At 39.7% G+C, this 19,814-nt stretch overlaps 1 protein-coding gene across 6 annotated transcripts in view; it reads left to right on the forward strand.

Moving 5' to 3' along the window:
- cacnb2a (calcium channel, voltage-dependent, beta 2a) overlaps window positions 1-19,814 on the forward strand; it is a 71,658-nt gene that overhangs the window by 49,391 nt on the left and 2,453 nt on the right. For 3 of the 6 annotated variants that reach the window (XM_044339708.1, XM_044339711.1, XM_044339709.1), the window contains 11 exons: window positions 1,182-1,301; window positions 9,747-9,869; window positions 9,977-10,113; window positions 10,226-10,302; window positions 10,636-10,769; window positions 13,173-13,253; window positions 13,386-13,444; window positions 15,896-16,005; window positions 18,262-18,413; window positions 18,995-19,090; window positions 19,543-19,725. In XM_044339708.1, coding sequence (XP_044195643.1) covers window positions 1,182-1,301; window positions 9,747-9,869; window positions 9,977-10,113; window positions 10,226-10,302; window positions 10,636-10,769; window positions 13,173-13,253; window positions 13,386-13,444; window positions 15,896-16,005; window positions 18,262-18,413; window positions 18,995-19,090; window positions 19,543-19,725 — 1,272 coding nt within the window. Of the gene's footprint in view, window positions 1-1,181; window positions 1,302-9,272; window positions 9,369-9,746; window positions 9,870-9,976; window positions 10,114-10,225; window positions 10,303-10,635; window positions 10,770-10,976; window positions 10,997-13,172; window positions 13,254-13,385; window positions 13,445-15,895; window positions 16,006-18,261; window positions 18,414-18,994; window positions 19,091-19,542; window positions 19,726-19,814 lie in introns of those variants that run through there. The other 3 variants (XM_044339710.1, XM_044339712.1, XM_044339713.1) reach the window with 2 other exon arrangements.

Consider the following 19,814-nt stretch of genomic DNA (forward strand, 5'->3'; position numbering starts at 1 on the left):
ATGAAAGTAGGGCTGGACCAAATACCTTGATATCGATATTGCGTCAACATTGTCGGGATGACTAGTGGTGCTTTCACAAAATATTTACACAATGAGATTTTTGATAAATGATCATCAGTAATAATGTGGATATAATGACTAAGTGTGAAAAGGCAAATAACAGAACAGCTAGAACAGTCTGATAAGTTCAGAAAATTACATCATTTTACTGTAAAACCTGGAAAAGAAAACACTTATAACATATATAACATATCATGATAGTACGATATCCAAAATCTAAGACGATATATAGTTTCATATCACGATATCGATATAATATCAATATATTTCCCAGCCCTAAATGAAAGGTATTGCATCCCATCCAGCTGTTACACAGTTTACACAATCAGCCTCAAAACCTTTTCTGTACTTCAGCTTTTCTGTAGTTGCTGTCTGCCTTTGTAGAGTAGTTTAAAGGTTTGATGTAAACACTATGATCTATGTTGCAATAGCATACAAGCATGACTTTATCTACTTCAGCAATTATTTATGATCTATTTTCATGTAATATAAGATATGTGACGAAAGTCTGTACATGGTGTTGTGTACCACTGCACTGCACTCAGGAGTGCGTGTGAGATAGTGTGACTGCTGGTATTTTTGAGTTTCGTTGTTTATGAGTATATCTGTCTCAGCCACATATCACACGGAGACACACTGGGACCTGGTGTTCCTCAACGTTTCCCCCAGTGTTTGTCACAGACGGATCACAACAAATCTGCAGGCGAGCAGCTGAGAGAAAGCTAAGGATAGAAGAAGAGCTGCTGGTTATGTGACTACATGAAAGACAGTTTGTGTCCTTTGGCATCTTTTCTCGGGAAAAGAGGAAGCGTCCGTGATTTGCCGCAGATCCAAATAGCTCTTATGATTTCCTCAAGTTGTTTCAGTGATTGATGGTCCTGATGCCTGAGATTTCTTTGATGATCACGTGTTGAAACATCTGTAAGTTGCATGTCAGACACTCAACTCCGATGCTGAACATTTCTTTGAAGAGCAAGAGCAATGCAAAGCAAATCAGGTTGTCAAGTGTTCTCGAGATGCTTCTCAGCTGATGACACCTGTCATGCTTTAAAGTGTGACTCCAAATGGGGTCATTTTCAGTGTTGTGTGTCGCTGAGGTGTTGATGTTTGTGTCTCCACAGGGTTCGGCCGACTCCTACACCAGCCGTCCATCAGACTCCGATGTGTCCCTGGAGGAGGATAAGGAGGCAGTGCGCAGAGAGGCAGAGCGACAGGCTCAGGCACAGCTCGACAAGGCCAAGGTACAGTATCCTACACCTGACGGGTCTGAGCTCAGTCTGTTCAGTCTCTCCTTTCAGAAACATGGGCTCCGGAAGAGGCCAGTATGTTTTGAATGGGGGGGGGGGGGGGGGGGGGGGGGCACAACCTGCGTGTTTGCTTGCTTTTGTACCTCTAGCTTTGTGACGACCAGTTTGATTTGTAGAAACGGATGTTGTAGGGTTAAAGGGGAACTCTACTAGTCAAGGGGAGTACTGTCAGCCTGTGTGGCTCTGGCTCTTTGTCAAGTCTGAAAAAAAATAACCTCTGATGATGTCATCAGGGGATATTTTCTTGAGCGTGGGCCTGGAGACCTCAACTTTATAACAGAAAGCCTCCGTCACAAACTGAAGGGCATGGAGCTTTGAGGACGCTTTTTACCAGACAGGGAGGGTTTGATGAAAACTTTATGGAAGTGCAACACTTAATTGTTGGAGTTACTCTTTTTAAGATGTGGTTTTAAGATTCACAATGTTTAGATTAATGTTACAGTTAGGAGCTACAGAATGTATTTTGTCAGTGAGGATCCTCACAAGTACAGAAGTGCAAAGCTGATTCAGAAACATGTTTAAAATCCTTAATTAAGTAACAGCAGGCATTACAAAAATTATAATTATAACTTCATTAACTGCTTTGTTATGGATAAAGTGGTGCTTCTGCTCATTTTAGGCTCTTTCTCATTGGGCTACATGTTTTTTACTCTTTAAAAAGACACATAAATTAGCTACCTGACAGTACCTGGAGAGCAAATGATCTTCAGGTTTGGATTCTGCACAAAGTTGGTGTAACTTTTCTTCTTTTTTCCTTCCCTAACTTCTCTCTCTCAGACTTTTAAAATAATCATGTTAAATCATGTTTTATTCATGCTGGGGTAAGATTAGCCGACAATGCTGCATTACTAACTAGGTGACTATGAGAGAAGCAGGATATTAGAGGCGATTTTTAGCTGGTTTCTCACAGGAAGAAAAGGGCTGTTAGGGGCCGCTGATGTGAGAGGTTAGGGGCCTCGGAGGGCTCAGTGTCACTGTTTATCAGAGCCAAGCCTCGCCTGCTCTGCTCTGTTCTAGGCCACAATTAGCAGCATATAAACAAACACACACACGGCAGAGCAGGCTTGCCTTTGCGCGACAGGAATTGCAATCAGAGCTCCCTTCCACAAAATCACTCCAGTCACTGGCGCTGTTAAGATTTATGTCTTTGATCTGTGAAATAATTCTGCTATCTTCTGTGCACATTCTGTTCTCGCCCTGCTTTACAGCTCATTGGTTGTTCATGGTTGTTCTATTTTTGCATATTAATTCAAGCAAGTGTCTGAAAAATTGGTTTATTGTCTTTGACAGGGTGTTTAGTGTCTATAACAGCTAGCTCCCTCATTAGCTGTAAGCTGTAAGCTTTTGGCTATCCATCCGTTTGAGCAGACATTTTCCTCCTGCGCCGTGTCGCCGTGTAGCTCATAGCTGGCAAAGACAGATCATTCCAGCAGATCTGTGTTGTTATTTTCCAGAGTCACCCTCTCTGGCTCACTAATTAAAAAGATAAGTTGGCTTTACAGATAACCTGGCGTAGATTACCCCCGCTGGCATTTTACATGACAGATGAGTGGTAAAAAATAGCCTCTCAGTGGTCTGGCCACCAGAGAGAGAGCAGGCTGGGGTCAGAGGAAGTGCAGACTCCGACTGTGAGCCTTTATAGGCAATATTTCACTTTCCCAACATAAGACTGATATTTGTTAATAGCGAGGATATGGTTGATGTCTGTGATGTACAGGATTTCCATTTGTACTCTTGTATTTCTTCACAAGTATTTACACACATGCTAACCACCCTCTTCTGTCTCTAATTGACCTTAAATGGGCGCTTCAACAATTTCACACTAACACAAGCAGTTTACTGTCACTGGGAGTAGCACTCGTCCTGTGAAAACAGATTTATAATGTCTTCTGTGGTTCTGGAGAAGCTGTGTAAAAATAGTTTGTACAAATAACCCCTGATGATCTCAGTTTTTGGTGACTACAAATTTATTTCTAGGACGCCGCTTTTCAAACATGGTGAGTGGAGTTTAAAAGATAAAAAGCTGCCGTAGAGTTGTATTATTGGAAGAGTTGAAACCAGTGTTGTTGGAGTTTGACCCATAATATTGACATGTGTGTGTGTGTGACGTCCAAATTTATTTTACATTCTGATGGAGAAATTTGTCAATGTCAGTGTATATTATTTGAGAAATGTTAGTATTTTATTAGGGCTGCAACTAACGATTATTTTCATTATCAATCAATCTGTTGGTTATTTTCTCGATGAATTGATTAGATGTTTGGTCTATAAATTGTCCGAAAATGGTGAAAAATGTCAAATCACTGTTTCCCAAACCCCAAGATGACGTCTTCAAATGTTTTGTTTGTTCCGACCAACAGTCCACAACTCAAAGACGTTCAGTTTACTGTCACAGAAGACTAAAGAAACCAGAAAATATCCACATTTGAGAAACTCTAATCAGAGATAATCTTTTTTTGCAGAATAGCTTAAAACAATTAATCGATTATCAAAATAGTTGTAGTTAGGATAGATTAATTTAACAACAAATCAATTAATCGACTAATCTCTGCAGCTCTAGACCTGCAACCATTAGTCAATGAATCACCAACTATTTTGATAATCAATTCATCATTTTTAGTCATTTTTTAAGGAAAAATACTAAAATTCTTTGGTTCCAGCTTCTTAAATGTGAATATTTTCTGGTTTCTTTTGTCCTCTATGATAATAAACTGAATATCTTTGAGTTGTGGACTGTTGGTCAGATAAAACAAAACATTTGAGGTTGAAATTTGGGCTTCGGGAAACAATGATCAACCTTTTTCACCATTTTCTGACATTTTATAGACCAAACAACTAATCGATTAATCGAGAAAATAATCAATAGATTAATTGATGATGAAAATAATTGTTATTTGCAGCCCTAATTATAACTTTGTGGATTAAATGAATGTAATTGTAGTGTCCAGTCTGGTCTTTTTGTACAGTAACAGTTGCTGTTACAGGTCGCTCTGATACAGAGGTCATCTCATCCGACCCCTTATATCATCTGATTAGTGGCGCATCCAGTCTGGTGTCATAAGTGGTGTCTCTTTCAAAGTTTCTGATGTTTTTAGAGTCATAATGAATCATTTTAAAGCTGAATTGTGCAACTTTATGTGTGAACATCGCTCTCCGAATTAAGTAACTCGCAGAAATCAAGCAAGCGGAGAAAAATAAACTCCCTCTGTGGCTGCTGTGCAATGAGGTGATGAAGCAGTTCAGCAATCATTGATGAGTCCAGTTTTCTCTGAAGGGAGCTCTCACATTTCACTTTGTCACTTCAGATGCTTTAACTCACCACGGACAATGGATCCAAAATGTAATCTGACTGGTTTAATTAGCGTCCACACATTACAAGACAAACAATTAATGCAGACTAATGTATGATGGGAAACAAAACATCAAGATTAATAAGAAAAAGTCATTGTTAGCGGTCACAGACATTTACAGCCTTAATTTATCATTACTAACAATGTGTACCTAGAGTATAAAACATGTAACCTTGCCTTTTCTCAAACTATTTATGAAGGTTATTGTTCCCTGCATACCATACAATATAAAAATACATTTTCCTGGCTCTCAGTACAGCCTGGGGGCCCGAGCGCAGAGCTGAATTCATTTGAAATCGATCCACAACATTCAAGGTGAAACAATGTGGGACTCTTGATTTATAGTATGATATGCTGCGTGCGCTGCTAATGGAAAGGTTGTGGCATGTTACACGGCAAATCAGCGGCAGCAGCAAGGGCAGGTGGTCGCTCGGTCAGTGTAAGCACAGAGACGACCGTGAGGGTTTTATACGATGAAATATTCATAGCGTGATGTGATATTGTGACGAGCGTCGTGCAGTGTTAATTGGCCGTGGTCCAAAGCGCTGCCTCCCAGGGTTCCCAGTTACAGTTAGGGCTCCTCTTCTCTCTATTTCTTTACCTTATCCTCACTCTGCTTCTTATCTTCATGCGTGTGTCTTCTTCTCTCACTCCCTGTCTTCCTGGTCTCTTTTTCTTTTACACTACATCTTTGCTCGTTTGCTATGCATCCTTCTTTCCATTTCCTTCCTCTTTCTCTTTTCTCTCTCCCGTGCTCTTTACCCAGTCTCTAACCCTCCGCCTCTGTCCTAACTCACCGCAGTCAATATGGCATCCATAATGAAGGCCTGTGTTACGTAAGAAGCGACAGAGGAGTATGGGCTCGGCCAGGAGATGAAGAGATACTGTGCAGCAGCATAAAGGTGCCATTATGCACAGATCCGGCAGTCACCTGAGATACAAGGTGGCATGTTAGACCATGTATGTGTGCGCGATTGCCTGCAGGCCTGTAAAATGTCGTTCAGCCTATAGAAAGCTTGATCTGACAGCCACCCATGATGGATAAAGGCGAGCGGAGCAGCTGGGAGGGAGGAAAGAGGCAGCCGTCCATGAGACAACCGTCACATACATACATACAGTACGTGTACTAATGGACCTCATACCTACATGGAGCCATGTGACCATAAAGGACACTCTGTCCTCTACGGGTCCCGGCACTGCACACACTGGATTGGACGATCTCCTCAATGGAGATATCACACAAGACCACACACACACACATTCAGTTCACAACCATCACTCCGTGGAATATTTACATTGCTGTCTGCGTGAGGAAAATCATTCCAGGAGGATTTTACTAATGTATTATTTCTATAATCCCTTACAGTTCATCATAGTCACTTCACACCTGTTGTATTTCAATGAGGCATTAGTGGACAGTGAAAGCCATGATGAAGGGCAGTGTTTTCATCTGTAAAGCCCCTCCTGGTTCCCGCTGATGAATTACCCCCATAGTATCTGTGCTCCGCTGAGCAATGCTGCCTGTTCTGAAGACCTGATACTCAGATCCAAACAAATCCAATCAGTCCCACTTCCTGTTGAATTGTTGAAGGTTGAAGGTGAATGGGGAAAGTGCCTCATCCTTAAAAGTAATTTAATCTTATATTGAGTCATTAAACATGCGATAATTGATTATTTGGCCACTTAGGTGCAGTGGAAACAAATTAAAGTAAACACGGAGAACTTGTTAGCAAAAAGCTGCTTATTTACACATCCAGCAGATACGGAGAAACATTATCATTCATTTGTAGTCGTCTTTGTGTCCACCTGGTGAAGGTAAGTCCAATATTCACTCTTGGTTAATCTCTGTTCTGGTCTCCTGAGGAAAATATATGTCTTTTTAGCTTATAAATGCTCCACTATGTTTCCCAGCTAGTTGCGAACTTTGTCTATATGCCCATATGGTGTTAGGCAGGTAGTGTACAGTGGCTTTTTAGAGCTTTTTCACTGAAAACAGTTGAAGAAATCAAAACAGTAACACTAAAACAATGAGCTGAAAGTCATTAAATCACTGCAGAGCTGAGGGGAAAGCTGGTGGCTACAAGCGACCTCTTTACATACAAGTAGTCATCTGATCTATTGTTAAAAAATATTGATTATAGCAGCTTTAAAGCTCTACTAATCAGTATTTTCTAAACAATGGATCATGTGATGTGAAAGGGGTTGCTCATAATAATAATAATAATAATGATAAAGTTTATTTACATAGAACTTATTGAAAAACAAAAATTTCAAAGTGCTTTGCAAATACAAAATGAAAAAGCAACAGAAAAAAACAAACACAATCAACCACATACAGAATAAGGGAATAACGTAAAAATACATTTTCAGAAGTAGTTTAAAAAAATAGAGATAATTATTACAGAAAATTATAGCAAATCTCTGCAGTTCTTCCTTTTTAGCCTCTTTTAGCTCATTGTTTTGATAGCACAGCCCACAAATAACACTCACATCAACCTCATTGAACCCATGAATGTTGAACCAACTTTATGCCACCTGTCCAGCAACAAGCAGCAGGCAGTTAGCAACTAGCTGATGAACATAGTGGAGCATTTAGCAGCTAAAGCGCCAGTGGTGGAGCCCAAAACAGAGCTCAAAGAAAGGTGAATATCCAACAGGTGGCCAAAAGCATGACTGTGAATGAATGCTCATGTTTCTCTGTGTCATCTGGATGTGTAAATAGTCAATTGTTGGCTTTTAAAAGTGATGATATGTGACAGTCTGCGTTTTGCAAGTTGTTGTGGATCCAGAAAATGTATCAGTGCAGCTTTTGAATAAACTGAGAGATAACTGTTGGTCGCTTCTAATCCAAATCAACTTGTGTTTTCTTTAATCAAATGGCATCATATTTGAAACTATCATAGAGATCTGCTTTGTTTCCTTTGTATTCATCACTTTCACTCTTGAAATTGATTTAAGCTTTTCGGAGAATTAGCTCAGACTGTTTATATTTATATTTTTAGCCTCAAGAAAAATCTGATTAGGACTCGTCTATGATGAAACCAACTACACCATGGCAGCACTTTAAAAGAATTTTTTAAGAGTCTGTGAAGTGTCCAACACAGTTAAAGCATCAAAGTTCAGATCTACTGACTTCAATTTGGCCTCCAGCTGCATGTTACACATCCAACTTGCTCTCTTTCATCTGCAGGTAAACATTAAGCATGCGAGTCTATGCTCGGAGATTATTCTACTCTGAGCTACATCCCTGTGCATTCGTTTTGGCTTGCTTGTCACGCTGTCAAAGGCAAAGCAAATGTAATCTGGTTGAGGGCATGTCCGTGTTGCCAACTGTTGCTGCCGTCGCCGCCAGGCTGACTCCAAGATTATATCCAAAAGCATTTTATGTAATTCTTAAAGCGATGTGTGTCTTATGTGGGTATATTTTAGTCTTACAACACTGGTCCAGAGATAGATAGATTGTAGAGTGTTTGTCTGCCAACATATGGTTCTCCCATTGCATTTTTTCATGATGTGACCTTATTAAATCTTAGGCAAATCCCTTTTTGTCAAAAATGTAATGCGTCACTATGAACAGAGGAGATTTGCTCTTGCTGTGTGCAAAAATATTTGTGTCTAGAGAGAAAGAAAGTTCATATGTGCACAGTCAGCGGTGTTAAGTGGTTATATCACAGCCTGCAGAGGTACAGGAAACATGTCATTAGCTGTATTCATTAACTCAATGGACTTATTGTTTGTCCCACAGAGGAAGGTCAGTGGTGAGCCGATAGGAAGAACAGTATTGATTCAGCCATTGCAAAGACTGGGTTTGATTTATGAACCGTTTACACAAGTGCTGTTTGTGCTACTCATAAGTGTAAGACAAGAGTTCTGTTTTACTGTCGACGTCGGTCGAAGTGGTGATTGCTACAGACGCTAACATGTTGCATCACTCTGAATTTTAATGTGTAAGTGTTTTAGCGTGTAGCGGAGAGACAGTTCAGCGGTGAAATCATTCATGGAGAGATAGCTGAACTAAGTCAGGATGAGTCATAGCCTGCGTGTATCCTTCACCCAGGGTTATTTTTACACCTCACACAGACAAGAAAACTGCTCAACATTAGCGCACAAACAATCTAAATTTGAACTTCTAGGAACTGGTTATCCCCCTCTCTTTTGGGTATTTTGAGGACATGGTTCTGGATGTTTTTTTCCTAATTAAGATAGAGTTGCTATCAGTCATTTATATCTGAGAAATCTTGGTGTTATCTTTGATAACAAACTTACCTTTGACTGACAGATGAAGTCAGTTGTTCAATCGTGCTTTCTGCAATTTCGAGATATCTTGAAAATTAGATCTTTTTTATCTGCTAAGAATCTGGAAACTGTCACCCACGCTGTCATTATATCCCGCTTAGACTGCTGTAACTCACTGTGTTCCTGTCTCGCTTAATACAACCTCTCCGAACTTCAACTAGTTCAAAATGCTGCAGCAAGACTACTCAAAAAATCCAGTAGAAGAGGAAGAAGAGGAAGAACAGAACACTGGTTACCTGTATATTTTAGAATTGATTACTTTTAAAGCATGTTTGGGGTTGACCCCTGATTATATCACTGAATTACTAACACCTTACGAGCCTGAATGCAGCCTGAGATCCTCCAGCAGAGATGTGTTAGTAATTCCTGAGTCAGAGCTCAAAACCTTTGAGCCTTTGGAGTCAGGGTCTGTGACTCTGGAACGACCTACCAGAGGAGATCTGGCAGGCTAAATCTCTCTTAAAAATTCACTTTTTCAGAATTGCTTTCTCTTGAATCGGTTATTCTTCTGTTTTTACTTTACTTGTTTTGACTGTGTTTTAGTAATTTATACCTCGCTTGTCATTATTACTGTATCAATTCTACTTTTATCTGGTAATTTTTCTTGTTTTTATGTCTGTGTAAAGCATTTTGTAACTTATTTTTGAAAAGAGCTATATAAATAATGTTATTAGTATTATTTTTGCACAATCTGATATTTTCATTTGTCTCCCTCCTATGTTCCTCCCGACAGACTAAACCAGTTGCATTTGCTGTTCGCACAAATGTCAACTACAGCCCGAGTCACGATGATGATGTCCCCGTGCCAGGCATGGCCATCTCCTTTGAGGCTAAAGACTTCCTCCATGTCAAAGAGGTGAGCAGTTACTCTCCAGTGTGAGACGATATTCAAGGTAGCGATGCAGGATATATAGGGAGGATGAAGGTGACGTATATCTGTCTCGAATTACTTGCTATATGTAGAAATTCAACAATGACTGGTGGATAGGACGCCTGGTGAAGGAAGGCTGTGAAATCGGTTTCATCCCCAGTCCGGTGAAGATTGAAAACAGTCGAATCCTCCAGGAGCAAAGAGCCAAACAGGGCAAGTTCCACTCCAGGTAAAAAGCCGCATCCACACCACATCCACATTTTCTCTTATTCATGAGGTCGTCTAAACAGATCTCTTGAGATTTTCTGTGACAAAGTGTTGTGACCTCCATCTCGTTTCAGTAAATTGGGAGCAAACTCATCCTCTAGTTTAGGTGAAGTGGTTCCTAACTCACGGAAATCTACTCCTCCTTCGTCTGGTAAGTAGCACGATAGGCAAATTTTAAAACTTTGTACTTAATATATTGTTTGGTCATTTAAAACAACTTTTAACCACTGAACTCAAGTTGAATGTAAGATTATCTACTTACTCTAAATAATTAAATATTTTTTATTTCTACCTGCAGTAAAGTTGACATTTTCTGTCAGTTACATGTTTCAATTGCCATAACTGTTCTTTTAAATGTATCATTTGTTTTCTGGGTGTAGTATCCTACATTCTGTGCTACTGTCGATGTGAAATGTACCCCGTTACCTGTGACTTCCTGTGTTCACCTCGGTGTGATGGTGCTCTTGTCTGTCTGTGTGCGTAGCCATTGACATAGACGCCACAGGCTTAGACCCCGAGGACAATGAGCTTCCAGTCAACCTGCGCTCCCCTAAAGCCAGTCCAAACACTGTCATGTCACCCCTAGCAAAAGAGAAACGAATGCCCTTCTTTAAGAAGGTAAACCGTGTACTACCCCACCCTCTCCTCTTCTCTGTCCGTCCGCACCTCTCTGACTAAATGCCTGTGGCTGCTTGGCGTCACTTAGCGCCCGTCCTGTTCGTCTACATGTGCCCACCACTGTCCTTGTCCTTCGGCGTGCACCTGGCCATTAGCATGCATGCCTGTTCTTAACCTTTCTCTTTCTCCTCTTCCGTCTCACCACAGCTAAGCAGAAGCAGAAGTCGGTAAGTCGTGGTGTGCAGTGCACCCACAGGCACAGCAGGGACCTCCGTGGTCTGAACTGTGCAATGCCTTTGCAGAGTTTCACCTCTGTGCTGAGCTCTCCCCCCTACTCACTGCTCTGCAATCGTCTGTGTTGTGTTTGTGATCGTTTGTGTTTGTAAGTGAACTTATGAACCGGAGTCAGTGAGACCTCAGTTTGAACAGCTTTTTAATTTTTTATATCGGAGCCTGTGTGAAAGCCACACAATCATGCATGTATTTCATATTTTCAAGCTTTAATGTCTTGATTATTGCCAGAGACAGATTCATCCTGAGTAAAATCTGGTATTAAGTATGATGTTTGGCATTTGTTGTATTAACATAAATATGAATATACATCTATTATTCATGTTTTTAGTAGTGACGGCAGCAATAAATGTAGTAGTTTGTATTTCTGCTACACTACAATTCAGAGGAAAATGTATTTAGGGCTGCAACTAATGATTATTTTCATTATCAATTAATCTGCAGATTATATTCTCGATTAATGGATTAATTGTTTTGGCTATAAAATGTCAAAAACTGGAGAAAAATCATGATTCAAAGGCTCCAGATGTCTTGGTTTGTGTGACCAACAGTCCAAAAACCAAGAATATTCAGTTTACTATCATGTATGACACAGGAAAGCTTCAAATCATCACATTTGAGAAGCTGAAACCAACAAAATGATTATTCTGTTATAGTCATTTTGTTAGTCGCTGATAAATTTTCTGTCGATCGACTAATCGTTGTAGCACTGAGATATGACTTAGATATGATGATACTGTCACCATATGTCATTAGTTTCCCAAGACTATACTGACGTTACACAAGTAATCCAAGGTTGATCTCAGGCTACAAGAAGTATTTGAGGAGAACAACGTTGTCCATTAATACCCTCATGTTAGTCAGTAGTAGTGTGCATCAGTTCCCACAACGTCCCGGGGGGAAGCCCAGTGACGGCAGCAAACGTTAGACAGAAAGAAAATGTTTAGATGCGGAGAGAAGAGGAAGCGACGGGCGGCAACATGAAATGCTCATCATAAAGATAAACATAGATAGATAGAGAGTAGCTTGAACATAAGAAGAGTGAGAAAATGACTGCAGTCATCATCAGTGCGTTTAAGTAGCGAGAGGAGGTAAGATTCATCCCTCTCTCTCCTTCCCAGCTGTCAGCCCTCCAACAGAGCTTCAACTTAGATCATGCAGTGTTTTTTTTTTTTTTTTTTTGCTTTAAAAAAGGAGAGTATTTCACTTTCCTCCAGTGTGCTGGCATATCCACACATACTTCAAACATGCTGCACAGTAAGACGCCAGGGACACAGCAGCAGCAGCAGCAGCAGGTTCACTGCCTCGCTGTCAGACGCCTTCTGAGAGAATATACAAGGAGTGCACAAAGTATTTTAAAAAATTAAAGTGACGTCTCTCTGAAATTATACAAAAAAGGGAATTGTTGCAAGAAGAATAACAAACAGGAGGATATGAATTTAATAAAACAAATATTATGTAGCTGGATCATAAATCTCTTCACTGCTCTTGAGATTTTAAGAAATAATTCATCTTTTTAAGGAAAAAGCTTATTTGCTTTCCTGCAGAGAGTGACATGTATCATTTGTCATTAGCAATTGTTCCAATTTTCTGTTTAATCACTACAGTTTTAACAGCACCCCTATGATTTTATTTAAAACTGATGCTGTTACACAAACTGAGCTCCCACTATGTCTCAACTTAAGTGGCAAGTTTTTCTACCTTTGTCCTAATTTTTCAGTTGTAGCTTCGGTCGATCTACTGTGGCTTTTTTTCTCCCTCTCTAACTAACCTTTCCTGCTACACCGTTTCCTTTTTATTCAGTGACATTAGAACCATGAAATGAGAGAATTTATCCAAGTAATGCAATCTTTTCCTGGATTATTGTAGTTTACTGTAACCTGCTTTGAAATTTTCTATCATGATGTTAAAATTTGTGAAGAAACTGCCACATTCATTATAAATCAGAGCTCACTCGTGTTGTGTTTTGCTGGCTAGACGTCTCATTTCATGGTTCACAAATGTCCCAGCGCTTTTAAAAATGACCCTGCAAGTGATTTGTGATGGGGGAGTGTTTACTTTGTCTCCATAAATGAGTGCAACTGTTTTTCTTCTTCTTCTTCTCTCTGAAAGACGGAACACATTCCTCCGTACGACGTTGTGCCTTCCATGCGGCCCGTGGTTCTGGTTGGACCGTCACTGAAGGGCTACGAGGTGCGTCAAAGCTTTGACATTTCAAACCACAACACAGGCTTTACTGTTCCTCTGGGAAATCATCAGCAAAACATGTGTGCCCCTTTAACTGCTTTGTCTTAATGGCTTCTGGGCTCTCTGTATCGTCCACAGGTGACAGACATGATGCAAAAAGCACTGTTTGACTTTTTGAAACACAGATTTGAAGGAAGGTAAGTTCCCATTGACCTTTTAAAATCAGCTCTCATCCTGCTTCCTTCCTCATTCCTCTCTCCTCTCTCTCCGGCTCCTATAGGCTGGTATTTATCTTTCCCCTGAGGCTAGCTGAGGGAGTGTGTAACAAGTTTGTTTGGCCTGGAGATGTGTGCTGCTGCTTTAAATAGGCCCTCTTCATGTCCTTAATAGGCCATAGTAGACCCTAGAGCAGAGAGCAGGAGTCTCCTCACTCAACGTTGAGTCCTCTGCTTGGTCGCTCTCCCATCCACCCATCCAGAGCAGAAAGGCCATGAAGTTACACAACACTAACATCCACTCAGACCGTCAGCAGCTGCAGAGAAATCTGTTGATTCTCCTTTTGGGCTCTGTTGTTCAAACATGGTTGAAATAATCCATCCAACATGTTGTAATCAAGCTAAAATAATCCTGTTAATAAGTAGCATCCAGCTAATTTAGTTCTTCAAATGCAGTTAGAGGATTGATTTCTTGTATTGTGGATTAAGTGCTCTTAAGTGGAAAATAAAGGCAACGAGAGAAGAGAGTGGAAACCATGATCTGTGCTGATATGATTGGTTGAATATTGATTATATGATTGCACTTATATGAGGTAGGTGTTTAGGGAAGCCAAAGACACTTTCAGCTTTGTTACTGGTATTATTGTGTCGTTCATCGTGCTTCACAATGTTTCCACACTTCCATTGATGTTATTTATTAGTTATTATGAGTGAATGTAGTCGGATCGTGTGCACAGTTAGTGAGGTTCTCCCAAATACAAGTGGATGCTGTTGTTGCAATGTTGATTATAAATCCAGTGCTACTAGTTAACATGTTTCTGTTCTTCATAATTGAGAATTAATGCTAGCCACAATATCTTACCTTAAAAAAATATTAAATGTATCAAGTAAAACCCTGTTAAAATCTTGTATAAAGTAGATTTATTGTGTTTAAATTCTAGTATATACAGTCTGTACTTGTGATTTAAGCACATTTCATATGTTTTTGCATTAAATGACAAATCCTCATCATAAAGTGGGTAAATGCCACTGCCACCAAATTTTTTTGGTTCCAATGGTTCAATAAAAGTTTTTTTTATATAACCTATATAAAAATCTATATAAAGAACATTGTGTTCAACCAAAAACCAGAAGGGGGACTGGGGTGCATACAACCAAAGTCAAAGTTTAAAGCACAAGAAAGGGTTCTGATCTGGGTGTGTGAACCCTGTTTTGTGCTTCGTATATAACCTTTATTTTACCAGGTAATCTCACTGAGATCAAGATCTCTTTTTTTTACGAGAGAGACCAGAGTACAACAGAGAGAAAGAAAACAAACATAGCCAGTCATAACAAAAGGACAAAGACATACAACACACTTAGCCAGGCATAACAAAAGCGAATTTAATCAGAAACAATCACAGACATCACTAAATAGACTCAAGATTTAAAAACAGCCAGTGGAATGAGACTTTTGAAAATTTAAAATCCTCAGTAATTCATCGTCTTTATAAGGTGCGAAGTAGTCGGAGGTGGTTTTCTCAAGTTCAGTGTTTACCAGAGGAGAGTTAAACAGCCCTGAGGTCTGCTCTGGTGAACACTGGTTGTGAATTTATGAAGTGAAGTGAAGCAGATTTCGCAGGAGACATTTATAAATAAAAATGATAGAATGTCATTCTTTTCATGTCGCTACTGAGGACCAGCCTACTTTTCCATATAATACACAGTGTTCTGTACGATATTTATCTCCTTAAATGAAACGCAAAGCACAATAAAACTGCATCAAGCTGTTTTTTTAAGGTAGCAGCATGAGAATAAAGCATATCTTCATAGTCGAACACAGACATGATGGTCGACAGTACAATCGTTTTCCTGTCCTCAAAACAGAAATATGCTTTATTTCAATACAGGAAACACATTTTTATGACCCGTTTTATATTAGTTTGCTCATTAACCTACATGTTCTGATTTCAAATCTTGGGAAAAGGAGTCATTAGTATCTGAAAATGAGTTTACGTGAAGGGTTCCCCCCCTTAAGAGGTCTTGGTCATGATCCAGCTAATTGTGAATAATTCAGCACTTTTGCAGGTTTTGGCTTTTAGAAATCTGATAGCAGCTCTAGATCATTTTAAGCTAGCTTTAAAGACCTGAAAACTCCAGGCCTTCATCAAACTATCAGCAATCAAATCTAGCTAGCTCACTTATCCATGATTGAAGAACAGGGCTCCATATTCACTTATATCACTTCTGTTCACATGATTTTTAACAAATCTACATCTATATTCTGTCTGTTCTCTCTTCTCTTTCTTTGTTCAATTCTTTATCATTTGTCTTTTGAATATTTCTGCAGCTGTATGCTTTAATATACACCAAGAATAAGTGTTTGTATCTCGTATCAAATCAAGTTCATATAGTCTGGTTAACTGAGTATCTTTCTTGCCCCTTTTTCTTCAGAATATCAATCACTCGTGTCACGGCGGACATCTCTCTTGCCAAACGCTCCGTCCTGAACAATCCCAGCAAGCACGCCATCATTGAACGCTCCAACACACGCTCAAACTTGGGTACGTTTGTGCTCGAAATTACCGCAGTGCCTGGGAACATCTGGTGTTTTGATTCATAATGCTTTCAAGGAGACCAGCTTATGTGGAAAAGGAAGGAAACGATTAAAGAAACTCTTGACAACAGTAATGATAACTCCTGAAGGCCCGGAGTGGCCTTGGCTTGGTTTCTTCTGTTCGGAATGAAAGATGGAGCATAAATGCACGATAACAAGTTCAAGAGCCGCTCTGATTTGACCGGGGTTGATTGGGGTTTAGATGTGATTAGGCTGAAATAGATCTCCATGTAGATCACCATAAGCATCAGTCAGCAGCCGCGGCAGAGGAAGAAGACCCAGGAAAAGTGCATGCTGGAAGCGAAAAGTGCGTCAGGTTTTGAATTTTTTATGATTACTGCCAGCCGCCACACTATAACTTGAGAATTTAACCTCAGTTGTTTTCAAGGGTTTACTGTTATCCCAGAAAAAAAGTAAAAAAATGAGCTTGAGAGCTCTTGAAAGCTTGAATTTCTTTCACTCCATATTTTACCATTTTCACTTTAAGTGAGTTGCCACTTGGAATTTACATTGTTATTGAACAGGCATACATATGCTTTAAAAAAAAATCTTCTAAGCAAGTCATTATGTGGCCTTTTTTTTTAAAAAAAAATCTACAAAAAAGCATTTTTACATTTGCTTTCCTGTGCAAATCATCAGCGGATATTTCTTGAATCAAAAGTGACATTTGCGTGAAGCCAATCATCTGCTTTAATTCAAGATACAATAAATGATTTCAGGAAAAATTCTGCATTGGAAACATTATCAAAATTATCTCATTCATCTGGCATATTTTAGCAGCAAAATAAGAATTTTGTGACTCAGTCGTGGTCAAAATGAGCTGTTTAGTTGGAATGTTTTCATGTTATCGGTTTACTTCGGACTTTGTCGTGACGGGAAATCATGAGGGCCGGCCATGAGTCTCTCAGATTGGGATTTGTGCCCTGCTGTGATATTTCTTGGATTGTTTTTGCAGTCACGTCGTCATCTGTTGGAGTGGGGGATGTGTGATGTAACAGTCAGTATTTGTTAGAGGTAACAGAACGTGGCTCGCTGTTCCTCTCAGAGCTATTAGTCTCAAAACCTGGTCCCTGAAGTCATGATGTCTTTTCAATATTTATGGCTCCACGAAGCAGAAAGAAAAGAACTAAGCAACCAGTGTGAGGATCTCTTTATTTCCCCACTGTTATCCTGCACCTGTCCTAAATATAGGATTTGATGGTACACACCACTACCTCTATAGTAAGTAAGTACAAACACAGGCAGGATAGCAACAAGAACGACAAACTAGATCAATCAATATCACAATATGAACAAGGATATTTATGGCACCTAAAATGCAGAGGGGCAGTTGTGTCCCGTTGCATATTTAGGCCAGGTGGAGGAGATAAAGACAGTAACCACATACAGGATTATAGCTCCCAAACCTTATAAGACTGAGTTGACTCAGAACAATCACACAGAAGGCATGGAAACTCACATATAAAAAGACATAAAAAATCCAGCTGTTGTTTAATGATATACTTTTACATCAGATAAAACTCTAAAGACATGTAAAATAAAAAAATTGTTTTCTTAGCTTTAAGTGAAACATGTAAAAAAAAAAAAAAACAACATTAAAGGAAAAAAGTTTATTCCTTATATCCTTGCCAAGAGTTTGAAGAGACGACTGATAGTGGTGATCTCATGTCTGTACAGTAAATATGAAGCCAGCAGCCAGTTAGCTTAGCTTAGCATAAACACTGGAAACAGGGGGAAACTGCTAGCTTGGGAATCACGGTTGAAATAAATGATATTAATTAAAATATTTCTCCAGTATTGATAAATATCACAATGTGGCATGCAAAATACAAAGAGGCAGCTGTACATATCTAATTCTCTATTTAGGTCAGGTAGAGGATAACAGAAAAAAAAGAGTAACTACATACTTTATATTATAGCTTCTAACTCAGTCTAGTAAGGATTGGAAGCTTTTCAAACATTTAAAACAAAAATGTCAATATCCTTTTATCCTTTTATTCTGTTTTGATGCCTTTTATGCTCTATGTAAAGTTCTTTGAATTGCCTTGTTGAAATGTGTTATACAAATAAACTTGCCTTTAGTTAGTTTTTAACTGCAATTTGCTTGGAATCATCAATTTAGACAACACAATTTTGTACAAAGATATCACAACATGATCACATTGTCACAATATATTAACATTCATACAAATATTTTGTTCAGCTGAAGTCCAGAGTGAGATTGAGCGGATTTTCGAACTTGCCCGGACGTTACAGCTGGTGGTTCTGGACGCCGACACCATAAACCACCCGTCGCAGCTGGGAAAGACTTCCCTCGCCCCTATTATTGTCTACGTCAAGATCACCTCTCCCAAGGTGAGTAAAAGGAGCATATTTGATCCAGACATACACACAGTCAGTTTGAAATCCCACAGCTTGTACTGCGATGGAGACTTGTTGATGTGTCTTGTCATATTGCTTTTTCTTCAACTGTTTTATGTGATTGTTACATAAAACATGTCAAGACGTGACTGCCTGTTTGAAAGTGAGCATGAGGGGGCTGATTCATGGCTCTGACTTCAGCACATTTAAAAAAAAAAAGGCTCATGATTCAGTGATCAATAGCAAACACAGAGAGATAATGAGAGAAGGCGCAGAAGAGAGAAACAAGCTTTAAATCAAAATGGCATCAGTGTGAATCACACTTGGAGTGGGATAAAATTAACCGCTCTGTACCACCTGTTGTCTGCTGTACCGCTAACCTTAAAGGGATAACGACGGTATTTTTCACAGATATATAAAGGCTTAGATTCCCTCCTTTCAAAAGAAGCTACTTACTTTAATCAAGATTTTCATGCACAGTATAAAACCAATTTTTTGCCCACACAAAGCCTTAATTTAGCTAGTCAATTAAGACCGCTGTGACCTTGTGACCTTTGGTCCTCGTCTCCCCTCAGGTGCTGCAGAGGCTCATCAAGTCCAGAGGCAAGTCTCAGGCTAAACACCTCAATGTCCAGATGGTGGCAGCGGACAAGCTGGCTCAGTGCCCTCCTGTAAGTCTCCACGCTGGAGCCAAATCATGGCTGACTTGTGTTTAGTTTCATGCATATCTGAAGCTTTATGATTACTGCCAGTTCTATTTCTGCTTTTCTGTAATCTGCTTAGTTATTATTTTAGAAAATGAAGCAAGCACCCCAGGCTTGTGAAAGCACAGGCTTAATTTAATTCAAATAGAAATCTAGATCTTTAGGGAATTACTGGTCTCAGAATTAATGACTAATGTTATTTAGTGGTTAATTTAGAGGGATGTATCTGACATAGCTTTGACATGTTTGTATATATAAAGATGTTTGATTTCTTTGCAGGTTTTTTTTGGATATTTGTAGGTTTCTTAACATTTCTTTTTGAACAAAAACACTTTTGATTGTTAAATTATGTTCTGTCTTGTTTTCTTTATCTCGTCATGTCTCGTCAACTCTTTGATTGCACCCTTCCCCTCTCTCAGGAGATGTTTGACATCATCCTAGATGAGAACCAGCTGGAGGATGCGTGTGAGCATATGGCCGATTACCTGGAGGCCTACTGGAAAAGCACTCACCCCACCAGCTGCAACCCCCCCAACCCACTGCTAACAAAGCTGCCCACGGCTACCCTGCCCTCCAGCCCGGCCCCGGCCTCCGGCGTGCAGGTACAGAGAGGATTTGAACACCTGTAGCTGTGTTTGTAGAGATAAACAGAACAGGACAGGATGTGACGAATGCAGTGCTAAAGGATTGA

The sequence above is a fragment of the Thunnus albacares genome, chromosome 21 (genome assembly GCF_914725855.1).
Source record: "Thunnus albacares chromosome 21, fThuAlb1.1, whole genome shotgun sequence".
Lineage (NCBI taxonomy): Eukaryota > Metazoa > Chordata > Actinopteri > Scombriformes > Scombridae > Thunnus > Thunnus albacares.